The 20,979-nt window shown below is 40.2% G+C and overlaps 1 protein-coding gene across 8 annotated transcripts in view; it reads left to right on the top strand.

Moving 5' to 3' along the window:
* The window catches only part of LOC133469406 (protein shisa-6), a 79,046-nt gene that overhangs the window by 8,449 nt on the left and 49,618 nt on the right, over positions 1 to 20,979 (top strand). For all 8 annotated transcript variants that reach the window (XM_061756434.1, XM_061756431.1, XM_061756428.1 and 5 more), the window contains exon 4: positions 6,780 to 6,878. In XM_061756434.1, the coding sequence (XP_061612418.1) occupies positions 6,780 to 6,878 (99 nt within the window). The remainder of the gene's footprint in view (positions 1 to 6,779; positions 6,879 to 20,979) is intronic.

The following is a 20,979-nucleotide window of genomic DNA, read 5'->3' as shown; positions in this document are numbered from 1 at the left end:
ATACATTTCAGGCTAAGAACAGGCAAGAACCGGTTTGATAAGAAGTCGTTAAGAGAACAGGAACTGTTCTCTGAAAAGGAGGTTCACTCAGCTTCCGGATTGCCCGCGAGGAGGAATAGAGTCCAGCGTGCAGGGTCTTAGCCACGACCACAGCCTTGTAAACCATAGTGTTATAAACTTGTATTTCTGATTTCGTTGTATTACATCCTCAAAAGACAAGTTCAGTGTATCAGGATTGTTATTTGGAAACAAGATCACCAACCAAACATTAAAGAAGGAATTACATCAGGACCTTTTCCTTCCTTTTTTTCCGAGGGCCGGCTGGGCGACTCGCCTGGAATTCCTTACACTATACAAGCGGCTTTGCAAAAACAATACTGTATTTTGTTTCTTTTTTGTTACCTAAGTGCTCTGTTTCTTTTCAACCCAATTCTTATGGTTTTGCTTCAGCCTTTAAAGGTCAGTAAAAATATATTGTGTTCTGAGATTCCTTACAGTATTTGCAGTTACAGTATCAGCTTAACGGTCATTTTTTTTGGGAGGGGACAATGACAGATTGCAATAATAGCTGCACCTTTAGCTGTTTTTTAACAGCACTGCAGTGACCTTTAGTTTTGTTGGTTTTGTTGTTCCTCTTTCTATTTTGGAAAAAAAACAGCTAATGAGCTGCACTTTTCAAACTTTTATTGCACTAAGTTACACACATATGTCCACATAGGTCACATAGCCCTTGATTTGCATTGAGCTAATAGCTGCTCTATTGTTGTTGACTGCTCGTCCGATCAATATAGGATGACTGAGAATCCAAATTGAGGTTAATGCAAGTTGGTGCCTGGCCAGCACTTATCTTTACATAACAATAAAAAGGGGCCACTTGAACAGTCCAGGTCTGCACCGAGACTACTCATTTTATTTTTTTCATACATTTAATGGATCTGTCCTTCAGTCTATAATTAGCTGGCCCTCGGTCTACTGCATGTTACACCCCTTTCAAAGTTTCATGACAATCATGCTGAGAGAGCCAAAACAAAAAGACGTGGGTGAGACTATAACCTCCTCAGTCACAGGTAATTATCAAAACACACTCTTTAAACACCCACACCTATGGCTGTAGCCACCCTGCAATTAATACTGTGTGCGGGCTTACACTGTGACATCACCGACTCCCACTTGCCAATATAATCATCACTCACATGTTAAAAACAATATTTCTAAAGCATCATCATTTTTAATAAAAGCTCCCTCATGAGTGCACGTGTTAAGCCTAAGGGCCCTGTTTTCGTGACACCTTAAATCTGGCACGGCGGACGGCGCATCTGTGTGCCAGGAGCGAGTTAGACCAGTGTTGGTAATTTCATAGACCAGTCGACCACCGACGGGCTGAGTCACTGTGTGTGTGCTGACAGTCGACTTCATTAACCGCCAATCAAATTGACTCCTTTCATTTCCTTTGAATGTGGTGCAATGACAGTCTAGACGACGTCTGTGCGGACGACAATGATGCGTAATCGCAGCGATCCATGTATGAGTGGAAGTTGTCCTTTGCGCTGGGCCGGTGTGGCACGAGACAGTGTGAGCGGGTACCCTTATTAAATACAGAATGAGCTGGTGATAAACACTGTCAACTTTAAAGTTCCCATATTTTGGCAATTTAGACCTCCATAGAGTGACTCTCTAACATGGACTTACTGTAGTTTAAAGTGTCAATTTCATTTAAAAAAAAACAAAAAAAGAAAAGGCCCCTCTCAAAGCTACCTCTGTTTAACCCAGTTTTGTATTGCTTTGACCATATTTGGCTAAGACAGCCCCCTTTCCTCTGATTGGTTGCCTCCGAGTAGAAGATCCACTTGTGAGAGCACATGTGTTTGTTATGTTGACAGTGCTGGCTTGGGAGCGGTGAATTTATTTATAATACGATACACATTTACATATGATATGGCACAAAATAAGATACCTGAGATCCGAGATTAGCTCAATAAGTTCCGAGACTTGTGAAATACAAATAGAATACAAAAATAAGATAATATAAAATTAGATAAAAAAGATTAAATACTCATCTACAGATGTGGGTGTGTGCAAAGATGCAAAAGTACATGATACATGCTCATTTGAATTTGACAAAGAACAAAGAATTCATTGTGTAGCGATGAATCGGCATGGAGCGGGTGGGGGGGGGAGGGGGGGGCGGAGGGGGGGGGGGGTTGATGTCGCAGCTACAGAGCACTCTTCCAGTTTAACACTATAAGCTTCTGGACATAAGCTGTTCCTGAGCCTGGTGGTCCTACACTGGTTGCGCTGTAGCCTCCTGCCTGATGAGAGATGACGGAAGGAAGAGGGAAATAAGGCTGTGCAGGGTGGGGTAAACATAAATATGTCAACGGACCTCAGTATCTGTCTGCCTGTGCCCCAATCAAATTCACCAAAACTCGTGTTAGACTAGCGGTCTAATTAGCGCCAGAATTTAGACGTGCCCTCAGCAGGCATAATTTAGAGCGGCTTTCTGCCAACAAATTGTCACTCCGCTGGGTGCATCTCCAAGTACAGACCCTTGCCGTGCCAGAATGCCCAGCTTGGTGCAGAACAGTCTGCCAAATTGCCAAAACGCGCAGTGAGTCTTATGCTTGCATGCAAATCAGGAGCTGCAGACATTTTTCGCCCCACCGACATTGGCGCTGTCTACAAAAATAGAGTCCACAGTCTCTGAGGGTGCCTTCACACTTGTAGTCCATTTTCTCTTGTCTGAATAAGTTGATGGGTTTGTACAAAACACACTTGTCCTGTCTGGTTCGGTTCATTTTCTCACAGTAAAAATTCGAAGCGTACCCAAATGCGTCACCAGAAACCACGTCGCAGCTCTCTTTTAAGCGATAACATTATTCTCGTAATTGGAAAATATGTTCTACAATCAGACATTTTAACAAAACATGGCAGGAAATAGTGTATTGAGCTTGTATGCAGGTACAAACTGCACACATGCTAAACCCAAAACGTGTCCATTAAGTCAACAGTCTAATCTGTTGACATGCCACTTGTAGTTATGTCACCATAATGATTTTCAAGCATGGTGGGAGTATATCAAGTACATCTCACTTCATCATGTTAGCTGCTCATGCTATCGCTAATGTTGTTGTACGTATGCTACATCACAGAATGAAAGAGGACGCCACTACATAGACAAATTAATTCACTCAACCGCCAGCATTTTACAATATACGTAAGAAGACTGCACTTCAATGCATTTGGAACCATACGGAGACCAGCTCTTGCAATTTGCGTGGAGTTTTGTTTGTTGTATTCACTCCTGTCCAACTGAACTGCACCAAGGGGGTTAACTAGCTACAGTTCACACCCTGAGAGGCCTCCACTAATTTGTTTCCCTTCCTAGATTTCATTATTAGCCCTTATTGTACAGCTGGAACCTTGGGCCGCTGAGAGTACATGTAAAGCGCTTGCTGCATTAGTTTCATTGGAGGCTACTAGCAGGGTGGGCTTCCGCGTGGGACGATGGCAGCATTTGATGCAAAACTTACAGCTTTGTCAACATGCTGTGCACGGCTGCACGCCCATCCCAGCAGATCTGCTCTCAAATCAATAATCCATATAAAGTATACCCGCCTCGCAGGGTTCAGGCTTAAATCGACCTTGGAGTTTGGTACACCTCCCCGATGACAGCCAAATCGTACCCCAGCCAGCCGGGTTTATGAAAAAATTATATCATTACTCACATTTGTACTCTCTCAAACGTATAACAGAGCTGCAGGTGTCCTGTGTGGAATTCAGATTATTACAAAATAAAACCACGGAGCACTCACTTCATGCCCTGCATGTTCAATTTGATGGCATTGTTGAGGTGAAAAATTGTGATTTCCTTTGTAGCAAGGACATTGCATTCATAATGCGTAGCCCTTTTTGCCGCAGGCACACCATGCACACAGGCGGGGCTGGGATTTGAACCCCGGTACTCAGAACTGTGATGCAGATGTGCTAACCACCGCTCCACCACTAAAAGCTATCAATACCTTAATAGGATGAGAACACGAATAGTGGGATGGGGCATTCCTTTTGAAGGGTGTTTCAGATTCAAGGGCTGTCATAGTGGGTCATGGAGTAGCCTAGCAATGACTCAGGAGACAAATGTGAATGACAAATAGCATCACACAAGGGAAAATAGCACTGCAGACTGTCGTTTTAAAGCTATTCAATTAAAACTGGTGGAAAAATTTTTGTTCAACGTGCACAGTTAGGCTAATATATGTGGGTGGGTGAAACAAATTTCTTGTATGCCATGCAATTCTGCTTGGCAAAATTTATATATAGTTCTCCCTTGCCATATCGCAGTTCACATATTGCAGATACAGTGCCTTGCTGATTGTTTTTTTCATATTAATTTCCTGCAATAATTCGCCATATCGGGGGATTTCGTGTTTACTGTAATTTTTTTGGGAGGTAAAATAAACGCTTCCGAGCCTAAAACATTAAGATGGGGAAAAAAATAAAGAAAAATTCATTAAAACACATACTACAAGGAATAAAATGCACCCAGTGTACAGTATTACTCTGCAGTACTTTATGTTTAAGAGTTAAAAAGCTTTTAGGAGTATAGAAAGTGTTTATAAGTGTAGTGTATAGGTTAATAGGAGTGTGGGGAAGAGTAATAAGAGTTTGGGGTTGTTCATACAGCGTAAAAATAAAAAATACAAATACATAAATGGTTGCTACTTCACAGAGTTCACCTACTGCGGGGGTGGTGCGGAATCTCAGCCCAGCGATAAACGAGTGATTTAAAAATTTTTTATTTTTTTATTTTTTTATTTTAATTTTAATTTTTTAATGTTTGTTGATTGCGGCACGGTGAGCGACTGGTTAGAGCGTCAACCTCACAGTTCTGAGGACCGGGGTTCGATCCCCGGCCCCGCCTGTGTGGAGTTTGCATGTTCTCCCCGTGCCTGCGTGGGTTTTCTCCGGGCACTCCAGTTTCCTCCCACATCCCAAAAACATGCATTCATTGGAGACTCTGAATTGCCCGTAGGTGTGACTGTGAGTGCGAATGGTTGTTTGTTTACATGTGCCATGCGATTGGCTGGCAACCAGTTCAGGGTGTACCCCGCCTCCTGCCCGATGATAGCTGGGATAGGCTCCAGCACGCCCGCGACCCTAGTGAGGAGAAGCGGCTCAGAAAATGGATGGATGGATGGATGTTTGTTGATTGTGTCAAAGAGTTTAATAGTCGTACTTTGTTTTTATTGAGGGTATGTAGTGGGTGGTAGGCTTCTGCTGAAGTGCATGAATTTGCAGGTTGTTTCGCATATCAAAACAAAACCCGCATGCATGTCGACACCAAGTCTCAACCACAAATAGTATGCTATTTCTAAATAGATCCTCGCTTGTTACGACATTTAATAATCCTGCACAATGAAACATGAAAGGGGCAATATTTAGATTGTGTGTCCATTATTAAATATAACATTTATATACACACAATGATCAGCAGAAATTACTTTGGCAGGTATTTATATTGCTTTGTTTTGACAGCCAAAAGTACCACACAATTCCAACATTTGGGAATATGGTTTCAGAATGGTTTGGAACTATGAATATAAATCTGGCCGATTGTATACAATATTGCAATGAGAAAGTTTAAAAGTTAAGCACTCATTTTCTATCATATGACTTTCCACAAGCAGAGTGCAATATGCTGCAAAATTGTGGCAAAAAAAATAAAATAAAAAAAATAATATATATATATATATATATATATATATATATATATATATATATATATTTTTTTGTATATATAGAAACTAAAAACTATTCATCCAATTTCTACACCGCTTAGCCTCACTAGGGTTGCGGGCGTGCTGGAGCCTATTCCAGCTATCTTCAAACTGGTCGCCAGCCAATCGCAGGGCACATAGAAACAAACAACCATTCGCACTCACATTCATACCTATGGGCAATTTAGAGTCTTCAATCAACCTACTGTGCATGCTTTCGGGATGTGGGAGGAAATCGGAGTACCTGGAGAAAACCCACGCAGGCAACCCCGGTCCTTAGAACTGTGATGCAGATGTGCTAACCAGTTGGCCACCGTCCCGCCACTAAAAACTATCAAATACATTGTTGTAAAATACCCATACTTAATAGTTTTGGTGATGCCTCATGTCCAAATGATGTTTCCTGTATCTGTGAAAAAAATCCTATCGCATGCAAAAATAATGTTCCATTTAATCAAATGCCATCAATATTCACGCCTTAACTTTTATGTTTCTCAGAAATCCCTACAAAAACACAACAACTGTGGTCATCCCCTTCACAAAAGATGTACATGTACAGTACAGTGGACCCTCCCTATTCGGGGAGTCGGGGGACTGTGAATAGCGAAAATCTGTGGATAATTGACGTCCATTAGAATTCCATTGGAAAAAAAAAGTTTTAACACCAAAATTCTTGAATGAGCAGGGAAAAAGAGCCAACAAGTGTTTTTGGGCATGGTTCCCCACCAAAAAAGAGAACACAAAACAAAACAAAAAAACATTAAAAAAAATCAGAATTACTATTTATTTATTTATTTTAAAATCAGCGAACATTTGAGTGAATCCGCGAGTGCCAAACTGCAATTATGTGGGGGTACAAACAATTACAAAGTGCTTTCCATTTCAATCAGTCAATTTCAATCAATTGTAATACATTCCCAACACAACAGATGACAACAATTGATCAGATGTGAGCTTTTAAAGTGTGGATGCACAGTAAATGGTTCCACATCTGTGTCCAAATAGGTCACTATGGGAAGGAGAGTGTGCGGAGCAGTGGTGGTGCGGACCTTCACAACTTCATCTCCTCTGGCTTTGTGACATTAGGGCGAGGTCCTCAGAAAGGTAACATACTTTTTTTGCTTCTCAATCTTTTGCTTAACTGGACATAGAAAGCATCCCCTGCTATGTATTACTGTACTGTATGTATCCACTGAATTGTAAAGAGACCCGTAAGACTCTCCGCTTTGTGACATAGGCAATCAACGGTGAGACAATAATGGAGGTGAAATCTTTCCTGATTCAATTTCCCTCCAGAATAATCCTGCATCTCTGTTTTGCAATTAAATACAATGCAGGGGAGAAGGTGACGTGAAATGCTGGACAGCTGCGCACACGCACGCACGCACGCACACACAGCCATTAGTGAGGGACCACAGTTATCCCTTGGGTAATACATTGATTAGTATGCAGCCATGTTACCCAAGCTCTGATTTAGTTCCATCCATTTTGGTTCCACAAATCAGACACCCTGTGTGTCACCGCATTGGGGACTGCAACAGCTCTTTTGCTTGATCCTGTTTTTTCAAGGTTTATTTTGAAATATTTGTGCCACAGTAAGACTACAGGTAATTTTTTATTGTGGCTGACTGGTGTTGGTATATAAGAAAGGTATGATACACTATACTGCCTAAAGTATTTGCTCACTGGACCCACATATGATTTTTAAGTGATATTCTATTCTAAATCCATATGGTTTAATATGATGTTGGTCTATCCTTTGCAGCCGTAACAGCTTCAACTCTTGTGGGACGTCTTTCAACAAGGGTTAGTAGTGTTTTTATGGGAATTTTTGCCCATTCTTCCAGGAGCATATTTGTGAGGTCACACAGTGATGTTGGACAAGAAGAACTGACTCGCTGTGCACTCAAAATCTACCAAAAGGTGTTCTATCAGGTTGAGGGCAGAACTCTGTGCAGGTCGGTTAAGTTCAACCATACCAAATTCTCTCCTCAATGTCTTTATGGATCTTGCTTTGTGCACTGGTGCACAGACATGTTGGAACAGGAAGGGGTAATCACCAAACTGTTTGACTGTCCAAAATCTCTTGGTATCCTGAAGCATTCAGCGTTTCTTTCACTGGAGCTCAGGGGCTATTATTTTGGACATTTTCAACTTTGTGGGAACAGTTTGGAGATGGCCCCTTTCTGTTCCAACATGGTTGCACATCACTGCACAAATCAAGGTTCATCAAGACATGGATGACAGAGTTTACTGTGAATGAACTTGACTGGCCTGTACAATTAAGAATGGGATGTCACTTAAATTCCTATCTGAGTCAAGGCAGGTGAGCCAATATTTGCGTCAATCTCGTGTATAATCCAGTTCCTCTCCTCTAAAAGGCACCATTCTATTTCTAATCTTACTCCTAACTATCAAACCTGCTAATTTCCTGCCCATCTCTACCATTACAGCAGCTGATGATCTGTCTTTGCTCGAATTTATTATGTGCCGATTTCCTATCAACTACGTTTCTGCAAATGATCATTGGGTCGATTTCCAAAGACGTGCCTCGACTAACATTGGATCTTTAATTGTTATCTTCAGATATATTTACAATACCGTAACTAAATTTATCTTTTCTTTTTTTATATGGACTTCAGAATGAGCACATAGAAGAATAGCGAGGTAAATCGCAAGTCTCCTAATTCTCAGCGTTTAAAATCAATGCTATCCATACTTTAATAGTGAATTTACTTACCTGAAACTTGTAAGTTAATATTGTAAAATCTATTTTTTATATAAAATCTGTGACATGATCGAATTATTATGGGTCATTGGAGTCTAGAAAGGAAAAAAAAAAGGATTTTTAGATCGGAATCAAGCCTAATTCAACTGAGACCACTGCCAATGTGACAGATCAGATATACAAATGAATAAAAAAGAATAGGTGGTAAATCAAAGCTACAGTTAACAGATGTAAACTGATAAATGTAAACAGATATGGGTCACTTGAACTGTACATGTAAATAGATAATAAAATCGTAATATACAGTATATGGGCACTAAATTAGAATTGTGTACTTAGGGTATGTTTACACAAGACTGAATTAGGAAATGGATTTTGTCTTTCTTTGTGTTAATGAAAAGTTCGACAATTTTAATCCCCCTCCTTTGTACAGAATTCTTTTTTTTTTTTTTAATGCCTCAAGACACCACAATTGCACACTGCGCCAATAGTGGCACCAAATGCCTGTCCTTCCTCTTGTGTCCAGAAGTGTCTTTCCAATACTTTGCTTTGTGTATGTTATGTAATGTGTCCCCACTGGTCATAGCAAATACAAGTGTTATCCACCTCATTATCTTGAGAGTGATTGTGATGTACTTTGGCATGCATTAGTCGCCACTTTTCAAAAATGGGCATTTTTGCTCTCCAAAGTGCAGCTGGATAAACAAGCCAGAACTGCATAGTTTTTATCATTTTTTGGTTCAAAACAATTTTGTTTAATGTTGACCTGCAGTGTATATCCCGCTGAGGAGAATGCTTACAAATGAATGTGTAAACGTACATCTAAATTTGCATTATAGCCTATTGAGGAATGGCGGCATCACAATGCACAGCCAACGCAGCTACGGTTGCTTTTCGAGACTTCTGATTGGCTCCCAAAATATTTATTTATTTACTTATTTATTACCACAGGGATGTAAGCTATGAATTTGAAAACGTGGACATGTAGACTTGTCTGAGTAAAGCAAAAAAAAAAATTACTCTGGCCGAATTTTGAGTGAAAGTTATTTTTTATTTAGCGAACTGACATCTTTTAAATGGAAATTACACACGGAAGTGGAAAAAGACAGATGTTGTATAAGAGTTAGAAGATGGCGGACATAGAGATAGAGAAGAAATATTCACTGGTCCAATTTCTTGTTATGCTTTAGAAAATGCTGGAAGTTATGCAGATTTTTTAGAATGGTGCACATTTTGTCAAAGCTGTCAAGCTGTGACTAATTTTCCAAATGTAAAAACTTACTTTCATCATAAAACTTACTTTCATCATAAAACACAATCTTTTTAGTCTTTTGCTACTTTCTTTTGTTATTTCCAGCCAAACGATACCCATTCAATGAATACATAAAAACGCTTTAACCCAATTAAAAATTAGGTATGACACACTGGGGCTTAACCCTATTTTCATATGAAATCAGTTGCTTCTCATACAATTTTTTTTTCCACTTCTGCTGTCGGGTTCCTATTTCACAGTGATGTTCTTATGCAGGCAATAGCAAAAGAAGAAGAAAAAAGCCTGTTGTTTCCCTTTACACTCAACCGCCTCTACCAAGAATGAATAATAACACAAAAAATGATTAGAATCCTGTTTGTTAAAAACAAATTCATCCCTCGGTACACAGAACACAAAAGCAGAACTGTGCACTTGTCAGCATGGGCTGCTTGTTAGCATTTAGCTTATGTGAAGTTAAATCTGCTGGTAGCGTTGATTCTGCTTCACACAAACAATAAAAAAATATGGCAATGTTGTGTCTTATGGTGCAGAAAAAGGTGTAAAACGAGCTTTCAGCTCTTTGATTCTTTTTTGTAACATCTTGCCCCTCGAGGCAGGCATAACTGTGGATTGAATCCTAAATCTATGACACACTGTTCTCATGTTTGTAACTGTTTCACTTGCGAACTATCACTTCATGGTGGTAGAGGGAAACTAAACCTTTAACCAAGCCTCTCTTCCTCTCACCTTAGTTTGCTTTTTATTTCTATTTCAACATCCTCCTGTTACTGACTATCAAAATAGTCATTTATCTTGTTTAATACATTTGGAAATTGTCTTTAAATGACTGTATTTATCCTTTCATTTATCCAGAATAGGTAGAGGAATTCTATCATTCGTCTATCCTATCAAATATGGGCTAAATTTAACAGTCAGTAAGAGATGAAGTCAGAATGAGGCGAACACTAAGTAAGCAGTCAGGTTGAATAGAAATCATAGTGGAGCTTCATTATTTTTTGAAGAGGTTTGCACAGCTTGTTTTTCTCTGGCTAAGGGTAACAAAGCTAGAAAGGAGGAAAAGCAAATACATATTTAACGGTCGCCTACTTAAAATCTTTATTTTTCTTAGTCTGTTTTTTTTCCCCCCAATTTTTTTAAAGCATATTTTAGCATTTTTTATTTTGGACACACTGTCAGAATCAGGATTTGCAGTCATGATGTCTTTCACTGGCTCGTGTAAGTTTTGTCTGTTAAATTATACAGGCTGATAGAGAATGTGTGTGTTTGTGTGTGTGAAGCTCGATAACCCGCGGGGAGGACAGGTGAGGTCACTGGCTGCTCCTGAGCATCACAACAGCTTGATGCTTCACATCTGCTCGCTGATATACAAAACAAACTTGCACAGGACACTAAAAAATGAGATCCGATTGAAAAAATTATTTCAAATCTCATTTGTTCTACTTCAAACACTGGTTTGCTCTGTTTTCAAGGATAATTGCCCCATAGCATACTATATCACAAACTGGTAATACACTCTGTGACTACATCATAAGTTATACCGGCACAATTGGAAGAGCTGCATTGAAAATTCTGCCTTTGCATATTAACACTCATTTCTGATTGGCATTGTAAATTCATTTAACACTGTAGTTATTATGGGATTAAGGATTACACACAAATTGCACCAATGATTTTGTAATCTTAACTGTGACGTCAATGCACTGCGTTGCTGCCTGGGCCACAAATTGCTAGCAGAGTCAATGACACATGTATGTATTATTTATGATTCTGTTCTCTTACTATTCTACTGTATGTGTCTACTACCTCCACTCATAGGCTATCGTGCAACTGAAGTTGGTAACAGAAACAGAAATGACAAGCTGAAATGTGGCAGAAAGTTTTCACACAGAGCTTTTTGGCAGCCAAACTTTACTGCTTGGTGGGTATGGACTTTTATAATAGGCTGTGTTGGCTTTATCAAGCTATAGATAGATAAAATGCAATGATAGTTGTTTTGAGGAATAATAAAGGCACTGCTCTTCAGGATTGGATTAAATGCATCGCTCTACAATGTATAGGTCACAAACACAGTACCCAACCTTTACATTTCAAAATATCACACCCGACCGACCACTATATTCAGTAGTTAAAAGCTTCTTGAAATTATTTTAGTGGAGGATATAGTATAGTGTTCATAATTTGCAGAATAGTGTAGAAAAAAAGGTTCAATATTGATCTACTATGGAGTGCAATATACAGTATTACAATTTTTAGAACACGCAGAAATGCTGTTGAAAGGTTTTGACGCTGAAAATTCTATCACATGAATCAGTTCATGGAAACCATTTGGTTTTTGTCACATCCTCGATTTGAGGGAACATGAACTGCACATCTGAAAACTGTCAGTAGCTGCAAATCAAAAATTACTACCAATTTACAACATATAGTTTGCCTTTGATGTAAAATAAGATATTTGATGGCTGCTGTCACAAAACCCCAGCAGCGATGTTATGTTAGCTGCATGACTCCTTTCAAAGCCACCTGCTACCGGGTGGTGTGACATGCTTTTTGGAGCTTTTTTTTTTGAAATTGTACTTTTAAAAGGTGACTTGTGACTTGTGTTGCAGGCTTGTGCTTCCCAAGTGACACTCTTAAATATGTGGGACTTTCTTTGGCATTTTCAGCTGCGTACTTTGCTATCCAGCAGTGTGTCACTTGGTGTCTTCACCCAAAACCCCCAAGACCTTTTTCAGTGAGGATAAATTTGGGTTGAATCTGAGATGTTTAGAACATCACTTTCAACTTTCATTGTGATACTGTATGTTGACAACTTTTTTCATACAAGGTTTTGACAAACATTGCGGGACATGAAACTAAAAAGTACAATTTTGATACAGTGTGTACTTTCCAGGAGTAATTGAATATCCACTAAACACTGTGTTATTAGGTATTGTTATATTTTTTAATGACACAACTAATTTACCAACAATGGCGATAAAAAAAATCTCTCGTCTTGAGCTTTTCACATTTTGTGGCGGTAAAAAAAACATCAAAAATCTTAACAGAACCAAAGCTTTAATCAAACAACATAATTGTGAAGCTTCAATCGTTAGAGCTTGTTTTTAGGCAATACAAATTCTCCCCCACATTATTTCCCCGTGCATATACAAACTAAAGCCCAATAGCAGGATTAAATTAATTGTTATTGTCACAGAGGAAGTGCAGTGTACTTTTGCATTCACTCACTGTCACAAAAAGAAATTTTGCACTGTAAATCACTGTCACATTTGCACACATATTTCTCTGCCCCGCAGAGTGTTTAAAGAGAGCAAAGCTGTGTGTGCAGATGGATGGAGAGAGAATTCTTATGACGGATGTTGTTAGTTTCCAACTCACATGCCCCCATTGATCAAATGTTTCTACCTTAGACACACAGCGAGGAGTGGGTTGACAGCCAGCATGCAAATGTGTGTTTAAATATTCCATTTGGCACCTGCTATGAGTTGAATGTGTCGATTTTAATAATTTTTCCATGAGTTGTTGATAGGGAAACACTGCCAAGTCTTTGCACTTTGAGAAGTGATGACTCAAAAAGCTATTGTCCTTCACTTGGCGTCTGCCACATTTCATTGCCTTGATGAGCTCGACTCTTTACCTGTTCAGTAAATCTTTTGATATGATTAAATAGTTTATGGTGCAATTTCAACATTCCGTGACACTAATGGGCATGCTTTTTAGGTAGATGGTAACCAACTGACCAAAGGAACTTTCAACAGACGAATGCATCAAACAAAACGGATGCACTGTTATCTATTGAATGGCCCTGAAACTGTATGTACTAACTGTTGGCCTTATTTCCATACCTCATTTACCATCCATCCATCCATCCATCCATCCATTTTCTGAGCCGCTTATCCTCAAAAGGGTTGCGGGAGTGCTGTAGCCTATCCCAGCTAGCTTCGGGCAGGAGGCGGGGTACACCCTGAACTGGTTGCCAGCCAATCACAGGGCACACATAAACAGACAACCATCCGCACTCACATTCACACCTAGGGGCAATTTAGAGACTTCAGTTAACCTACTATGCATGTTTTTGGGATGTGGGAGGAAACCGGAGTGCCCCGAGATAACCCATGCAGGCACGGGGAGAACACGCAAACTCCACACAGGCGGGGCCGGGGATTGAACCCCACTCCTCAGAACTGTGAGGCAGACGCTCTCACCAGTTGTCCACCGTGCCGCCCCTCGTTTACCATTTGGTGAAAAACTCAATGATTTAGTTTTTCTTAATCAAATACCAGTCGCCTTCTGCTGTGTACTTCTAAACAGCCAGTGTATGTAATCAAGACTGTAGTATAATGAAGAAGATGAAAAAATCTGCCAATGTTGTATTGTTTAATTTTGAAAAAATTAAAAAGAAATGGACCAACCACAAAATACAAAACTAAAGTAGTCTCTTCCAAAGACATTATGAGACAAAAAAACAAATATTTGCAGTTAATTTAAACTGGATATTGCTATCAAGCAGACAACGCACATTGGATTTCTTTCTTCTTATCATGCCACACATTGCTTTTGTTTGTTTGTCGCTCAGGCTCAAGCATCCAGTAACTGTTCCATACACCAACGAAAGAAAAATGGTAGATAACAGTTACCCTGCCTAGGCTGTTCAAACGGAAAATGAGGAACAGACAGCAAATAGAAAAAGAATGTCAGATAGATGTACAATAAGGAAATTTGCCAACCGAATCACTGCTCTGTATAGAATATAAAATACATACTGAAAAGAAAGAAAAATGCTGCCATTTGCCAGTCTATAATAATGTGAGTAGCTGCTACCCTACTACGACTTTCACTTGGTTATGGGCATATTTATATGTCTCATTCTGTACGTATAATCTTATTCAGATTATGTTCTTATTGGAATACCTGTTTTGTTGTCGATGTGGACATAGCCATTATTCTAGTGTTAACATGCACAATATTATGATTTACCAATAGAGTAAAAGTGATTTGGCTAAACTTGGAGAATTTATAAATCACTAATCATAGAATGGCTGACTACTATTATTATTTTTTTTTAACCTTTATTTGTCCTGGCAAGGCAGTTGAGAACATGTTATCTTTCGCAATGCCGACCTGAGTTCAGACAGCAGAGGCAAAATACAAGCAAGTACAAATGAATACATATAAAATTGTACAACTGTACAATGTGATGTGCAAAACATATACACAAAACCTAAAATAATACAATCACAAAATACAACCTACCTCACTCCACATCAGCACTTCACATACAGGTAGTGCAGAGCCCTGATAATAACTAACTGACTGAATTTTAAAAATGTAACCCACCTAACTTAATTTTATTTTTTGAAATGTGTGTTACCAAAGACAATCTTGTTTAACAGGTAATGAATGTTAGCATCTTGCAGCTGGAACAATAGATGAGAGTAGATACAGCATGGTCCACTGAAAGGATCCTCATGTGGTTTCAACATCCATCCGTGCTGTCTAGTTTCCCATTGATTCTCTTCATATGGTTTGAGTACAGTTAGCGAGGCTCAAACCTCTTCTTCAAACCGTGTCTTGCATCAGGGAGCCGTAGGAATGCTGCACTCTGTTTTAGGTGCCATTGGCCAAGGGGCACACCGTACCTACTCATACAAATTGATGGCCCGGTTCAGAGGAGGTGGCACAGGTGACCTGTTGCCTCATCATTTTGTGGAATAACCAATAAGGAAGTGCTAATAAGGTCCTGGTGAGAGCAAACCAGGGTCATAGCATTCATTAGCAGAAATGAAAGATCAAGGCAGTTTTTGCTAAAGCAAAATATGAGGAAAAGACAAGATTATGTGGTCCTTGTTCTGCCTCTAAAGCTCCAGCTACTGAATATGCAAGATGGATCAACAATTAGGATGAAGGTTAAAAGGATAGGAGCAGCAGTTTTTACTTTGTAAGCATGCTGCCTGTTCACTTGTGAGTGGGAAATATCAAGTAGGTTTATATGGACTAAGTGGGCCTTAATAACCACCCCAAAAGACCTACTTGCCTTTTCTCTTCACCCTTATTCACACAGCTCATTAAGGAATCCTTGGTGTCCTTTAGCTGGGAACTGAGTTTGACAACTTCCATGCCTTGCAAAATTAACACAAGCCTCGCAGCATTCTCTATAAAAGCTAACGGAGCACAAACGTGGAGGTCAGTGAATGACAAGTCACCCCACAATTCCTGACAAGCCTCTTGGGTGTCTTGGGAACAATAGCACTTCCAGATACACTCCAGTCAATTACAGTGATGTCAGATGTGTGGGAAGACAGAGAAAATGACAGTTCAGAGACAACACTCTTATCATTGTCCTTCTGCAGGTAGTTATTTGTCAGAATGCATGCTGGAGGGAGACAAATTTCTTCTTAAAGGAACAAAATGGAAAAGTATCCAAGAATATTTTATTGAGCATATAAAGCAAGCAAGCTGCAAAAGAAAAGCAGTTACAGTTGAACCTCTAAGGTCAGAACACAATCCATTCTGCGATGTTTGACCTCTGATATGTTCGAATTTGGGAATCTTTTTGCTGAATCTGAAAATGACATCTGTTTCTCCTGTTCAGGTCAGGTTTTTATGCCAAGTTTTTAACACTTTCTTATTCAAATGTTACACACTTTCCTTACTGTAAATTGAATATTAGACATTGATAAAAGTAAGTAAAGTGGAACCTCGATAGAACGGACTAATAGGGGTGGGGGGGGTCGTCCGATATAGCCGATTGTCCGTTACATTGAAGCAGTTTTTTTAGGCCACATGCACCCATATTACTGTGTAGTAAAACATTATTGTTTTGTATATATTTTATTGTGGCCTAAAATTCCCAGTACAGTACAAATTTATTGTAAATAAATATTTAAAAAAAGCTTGAAAATGCTTGAACGTTTCACATTTTATCCCAACTTACCACGCCAGTGTGCTTGGTCATGGTGACATTGTTGACGTACAGTAGTCATAGTAGGTGACTCGCTTTCATGAGCCATGAGGAATTAGTGTGCTTCCTATTTCCAAATCTGTGGCCAAAGGCAAACAGCTTGCCAAAAAAAAACACAAAACTGTTACTGTACCAAAAATATCATGTTCGAGACTCCAAAGACTTGTGTTTTGTATTCCTCAGTTAACACCGCCATGCTGCTCTCTCTCTCTCTCTCTCTCTCTTGCTCTCTCTCTCTGCGGCACAACAGACAATAGATATTGTATAACCATCATGACCTGACCTCCACATCAATGCCCCACACTCAACATGGCTGCCACGTAGGCATGGAAGGCACGTCTTTTGGAATTGGATCTATTTTTTTTTTTTTTTTATATCTGTGACCTGGAAATACGTCAGTCCCATTCTCTGGGGTGATTCCGAAATTGTATGACTTGTGAGTGTTGTACTTTAGAGGTTCCACTGTATAAAGGCAAGAGAAGTGATAGTCTTCCTTGCATGCATGAGACGAGGGACAATACTTTAAAAGGCTGCTGTGGCGTATCGTTTGGGCCCTGTTTAAAGCTCCTAATGTGGCGCATCAATCAAGTTTCTACCCGCCGCACAGCATGAGAACTTTATCGTCACTCATTAAAGTAAGTGCAGCTATTTTATGCATCGGCTGGAATGCATGGACTTTTTCCTTGCTAATTTCCCACATTTAGATTTGTTATTAATCATCTTTGATCAGCAGGATTCTGTACACTAATAACTTGGAATAGAGGCTGATGACTCTTGGACTCGTTTCACGCTGAAGCATCAACAATGTTATGCAAAGTTGTAGCTGTTTAATGGAAATATATAGGATGTCAAACCTTCCGACAGCATTTCAAATTTAGAGTTAAATGAAGCGCAGGATAAAGACATTTTGCCATCCTATTAAATGCAGAGTAAACAGAAACAGACTGTGCGGACATCAAACTCGTCCTCCAGTTTTTACTAAGATAAAGAATCTCAGATGAAAAGAACATTTAGCATCTTTCAATCCACTCCATCCGTAACCCTCTTTACCCCACTAGCAATTCATTCAAAGAGAGTACGACTACTTAAAAATGTAGTAACGCGCTCTGAAATAAAATGGATTTTGCCACAAATTTTCCAGCCCAAGCCCTATCGACTTTTAATTCTCCCTCATTAATCCGTAAATGACTAGAATGACACCAGGCACAGACCTTCCTCAAGGCTGAGCAATCCTAATTTGCCACCATAACAAGAGCCAAAGGAGAGCTTATTTGTTCAAAAATTAAAATGTTACCAGACACACAAGATATATACAGTACATGTGTGTGTGTGTGTGTATATATACACACAGAGCGGCACGGTAGACGACTGGTTACCACATCCGCCACACAGTTCTGGTTCAAATCCTGGCCCGCCTGTGTGGAGTTTGCATGGTCTCCCCGTGCCTGCGTGGGTTTTCTCTGGGTTCTCCGGTTTCCTCCCACATCCCAAAAATATGCATCCATCACTAGGGTCGCGGGCGTGCTGGAGCCCATGCTGGAGCGGCGGGGTACACCCTGAACTGGTCGCAAGCCAATCGCAGGGCACATATAAACAAACAACCATTCGCACTCACATTCACACCTACGGTCAATTTAGAGTCTTCAATCAACCTATCACGTATGTTTTAGGGATGTGGGAGGAAACCGGAGTGCCCGGAGAAAACGGGGAGAACATGCAAACTCCACAGAGGCGGGGCCGGATTTGAACCCCGGTCCTCAGAACTGTGAAGCGGTCGCCCCAAAAACATGCCCGTAGGTGTGAATGTGAGTGAGAAAGGTTGTTTGTTTATATGCGCCCTGCGACTGGCTGGCGACCAGTTCAGGGTGTATCCTCTCGCCCGAAGATAACTGAGACCAAGATAGAAATTGTTGGCCTTAATTCTAAGTGGCATTTGTAGAGAAAACCAGGCACTGCTCATCACCTGTCCAATACAGTCCCAACAGTGAAGCATGGTGATGGCAGCATCATGCTGTGGGGGTGTTTTTCAGCTGCAGGGACAGGGAGCCTGGTTGCAATCGAAGAAAAGATGAATGTGGCCAAGTACAGGGATATCCTGAACGAAAACCTTGTCCAGAGTGCTCTGAACCTTAGACTGGGCCGAAGGTTCACCTTCAAAAAAGAGCACAGAACAACTCCGTGACTGTTTTTAAATGGCCCAGACACAGCCCTGACTTAAACCCAATTGAGCATCTCTGGAAAGACCTGAAAATGGCTGTCCACCAACATTCACCATCCAACCTGACAGAACTGGAACGGATCTGCAAGGAGGAATGGCAGATGATCCCCAAATCCAGGTGTGAAAAACTTTTTGCATCATTCCCAAAAAGACTCATGACTGTATTTGCTCAAAAGGGTGCTTCTACTAAATACTGAGCAAAGGGTCTGAATACTTATGGCTGTTTGATATTCAAGTTTTTCTTTTTTAATAAATCTGCAAAAATTTCAACAATTCCGTTTTTTTCTGTCAATATGGGGTGCTGTGTGTACATTAATGTGGGAAAAATTAACTCAAATGATTTTAGCAAATGGCTGCAATATAAAAAAAGAGTGCAAAATGTAAGTGGGTCTGAAAAGGTTCTGTACCCACTGTACATACATATAGGTGCAGTATATGCGTACATGTATGTACACTTTTAGATCTTTTAATTTTTTAAATGTATTTTCTTTCTTTTCTAGTGTTCTATTTTTGAGTGTTATTTCTGTGCGTCCTCTAAGCCGAGATTCTCTGCAAATGTTCGTTATGTTTCATAATGACAATAAAAGACTCTCTCTCTCCCTCTCTCTCTCTCTCTCTCTCTCTCTCTCTCTCTCTCTCTCTCTCTCTCTCTCTTTCACTCTCTCTCTCAAAGCTGTACCTTTAAACACCTCATTTAGTACCAGTTAGCTTCCACTGTGTTGTGGAGGCGAATATAGTTTGGCCAAAGATCAAAATAGGGCCAGCACATATAAACGGGACCTTACAAAGATGTGAAAATATATAGAGAAAACAAACTATCAGGGTAAATCACCATACCAAACAAATTTCTGAAGAGGAAGGTCAAAACGTTTGTATTGTACTAAGGAGGAGAATCTATTCATCGAAGCGTCGTCATATTGAAAAGTCAAACTGTGTATTAAACAGCCATGTCCTTGCTGGTTTGAGTGATAAATCATCTGTTACAAATAGTCTTGCTGAAAGCATTTGGAGGATGCTTCTTTTAAGTGTTTTAGACTAGGGACTGGTAAAGGACTGATCTTGGCTCTGCCATGTTGACCTCAAGCAGCTTTCTATCTACCTTCCCTGCAAGGCAAACTCCCGCTCTCATCTCTAATCTATAATTCATAACGAAGAGGCTTGGACGAAGACTGGCGAAGGCAGATAACTTGGTCACTTTTGCTCTTTCCTCCCCTGGCCCAGCGTGACTATTATCCAGGGGCCATTGTGCGGGAAAACAAATGGGAAAATTGCCTTTCTCTGAGTAGGGTATTATGAATTGTGCATTCTGTGCGGAATCTGCATGTGGACTTGCCATTCAGAGCACACGGGCTATGACCGCCTAGTGCACTGTGCAAATAAAGGAGGAATGGGAGGGACATTTTCTTTCCTTGCTTTTTGGTCTAATTTAAAGTGTGTGGGTTGAGTCTTTTAAGGGAAGATGGGTGTTTAATATTAGTCCCATCTCCAGTCAAGATGATTTTATGGGCTAGTAGCTGATAAATGACTCTTGCTGTGGTTGTAATCTGTAATCGTTACCAATTTACAATGGGCAGTTGTTTACTAAGCACCCATTTATTTGCTAATTCCGCATTTACAGATGATAAACTATCATGAGAAACCTTTCATTGATGGTTCTCAGTAAAAGAGTGTAATCCAATTCCATGGAACCGGCCTACTAAACCTTCAAATGTCTTTTTATTAAAACCGTAATATATTTAACTCCATCCCGAGTCTACGTGTGTCTGTCAATAAAGCAGGTGGCTGCTTCCCTGGGCTTCCATTTCACACTGTTGTTCACGCAGCACACAAGCTTGAGGAATGAGAGATCAACACCTTGTCAGGCTTACCATTAGGGTCCAATTTGGGAAATCTCGTCGGATGTGAAAGACTTGGCGTGCAGAGCGGAGCTTTGCTACGCCGCTGAAACCAGTCCGTGAGCAAGAACGCTCAGCCATGTCTACACATCTTTGCTGTCACTTACTCCATCACCATCGCCCACTGCACCTC

Source organism: Phyllopteryx taeniolatus, chromosome 19 (assembly GCF_024500385.1).
Source record: "Phyllopteryx taeniolatus isolate TA_2022b chromosome 19, UOR_Ptae_1.2, whole genome shotgun sequence".
Taxonomy (NCBI): Eukaryota; Metazoa; Chordata; class Actinopteri; order Syngnathiformes; family Syngnathidae; genus Phyllopteryx; species Phyllopteryx taeniolatus.
Note: the sequence above shows the minus strand (reverse complement) of the source record. Positions and strands in the feature narration are given on the sequence as shown.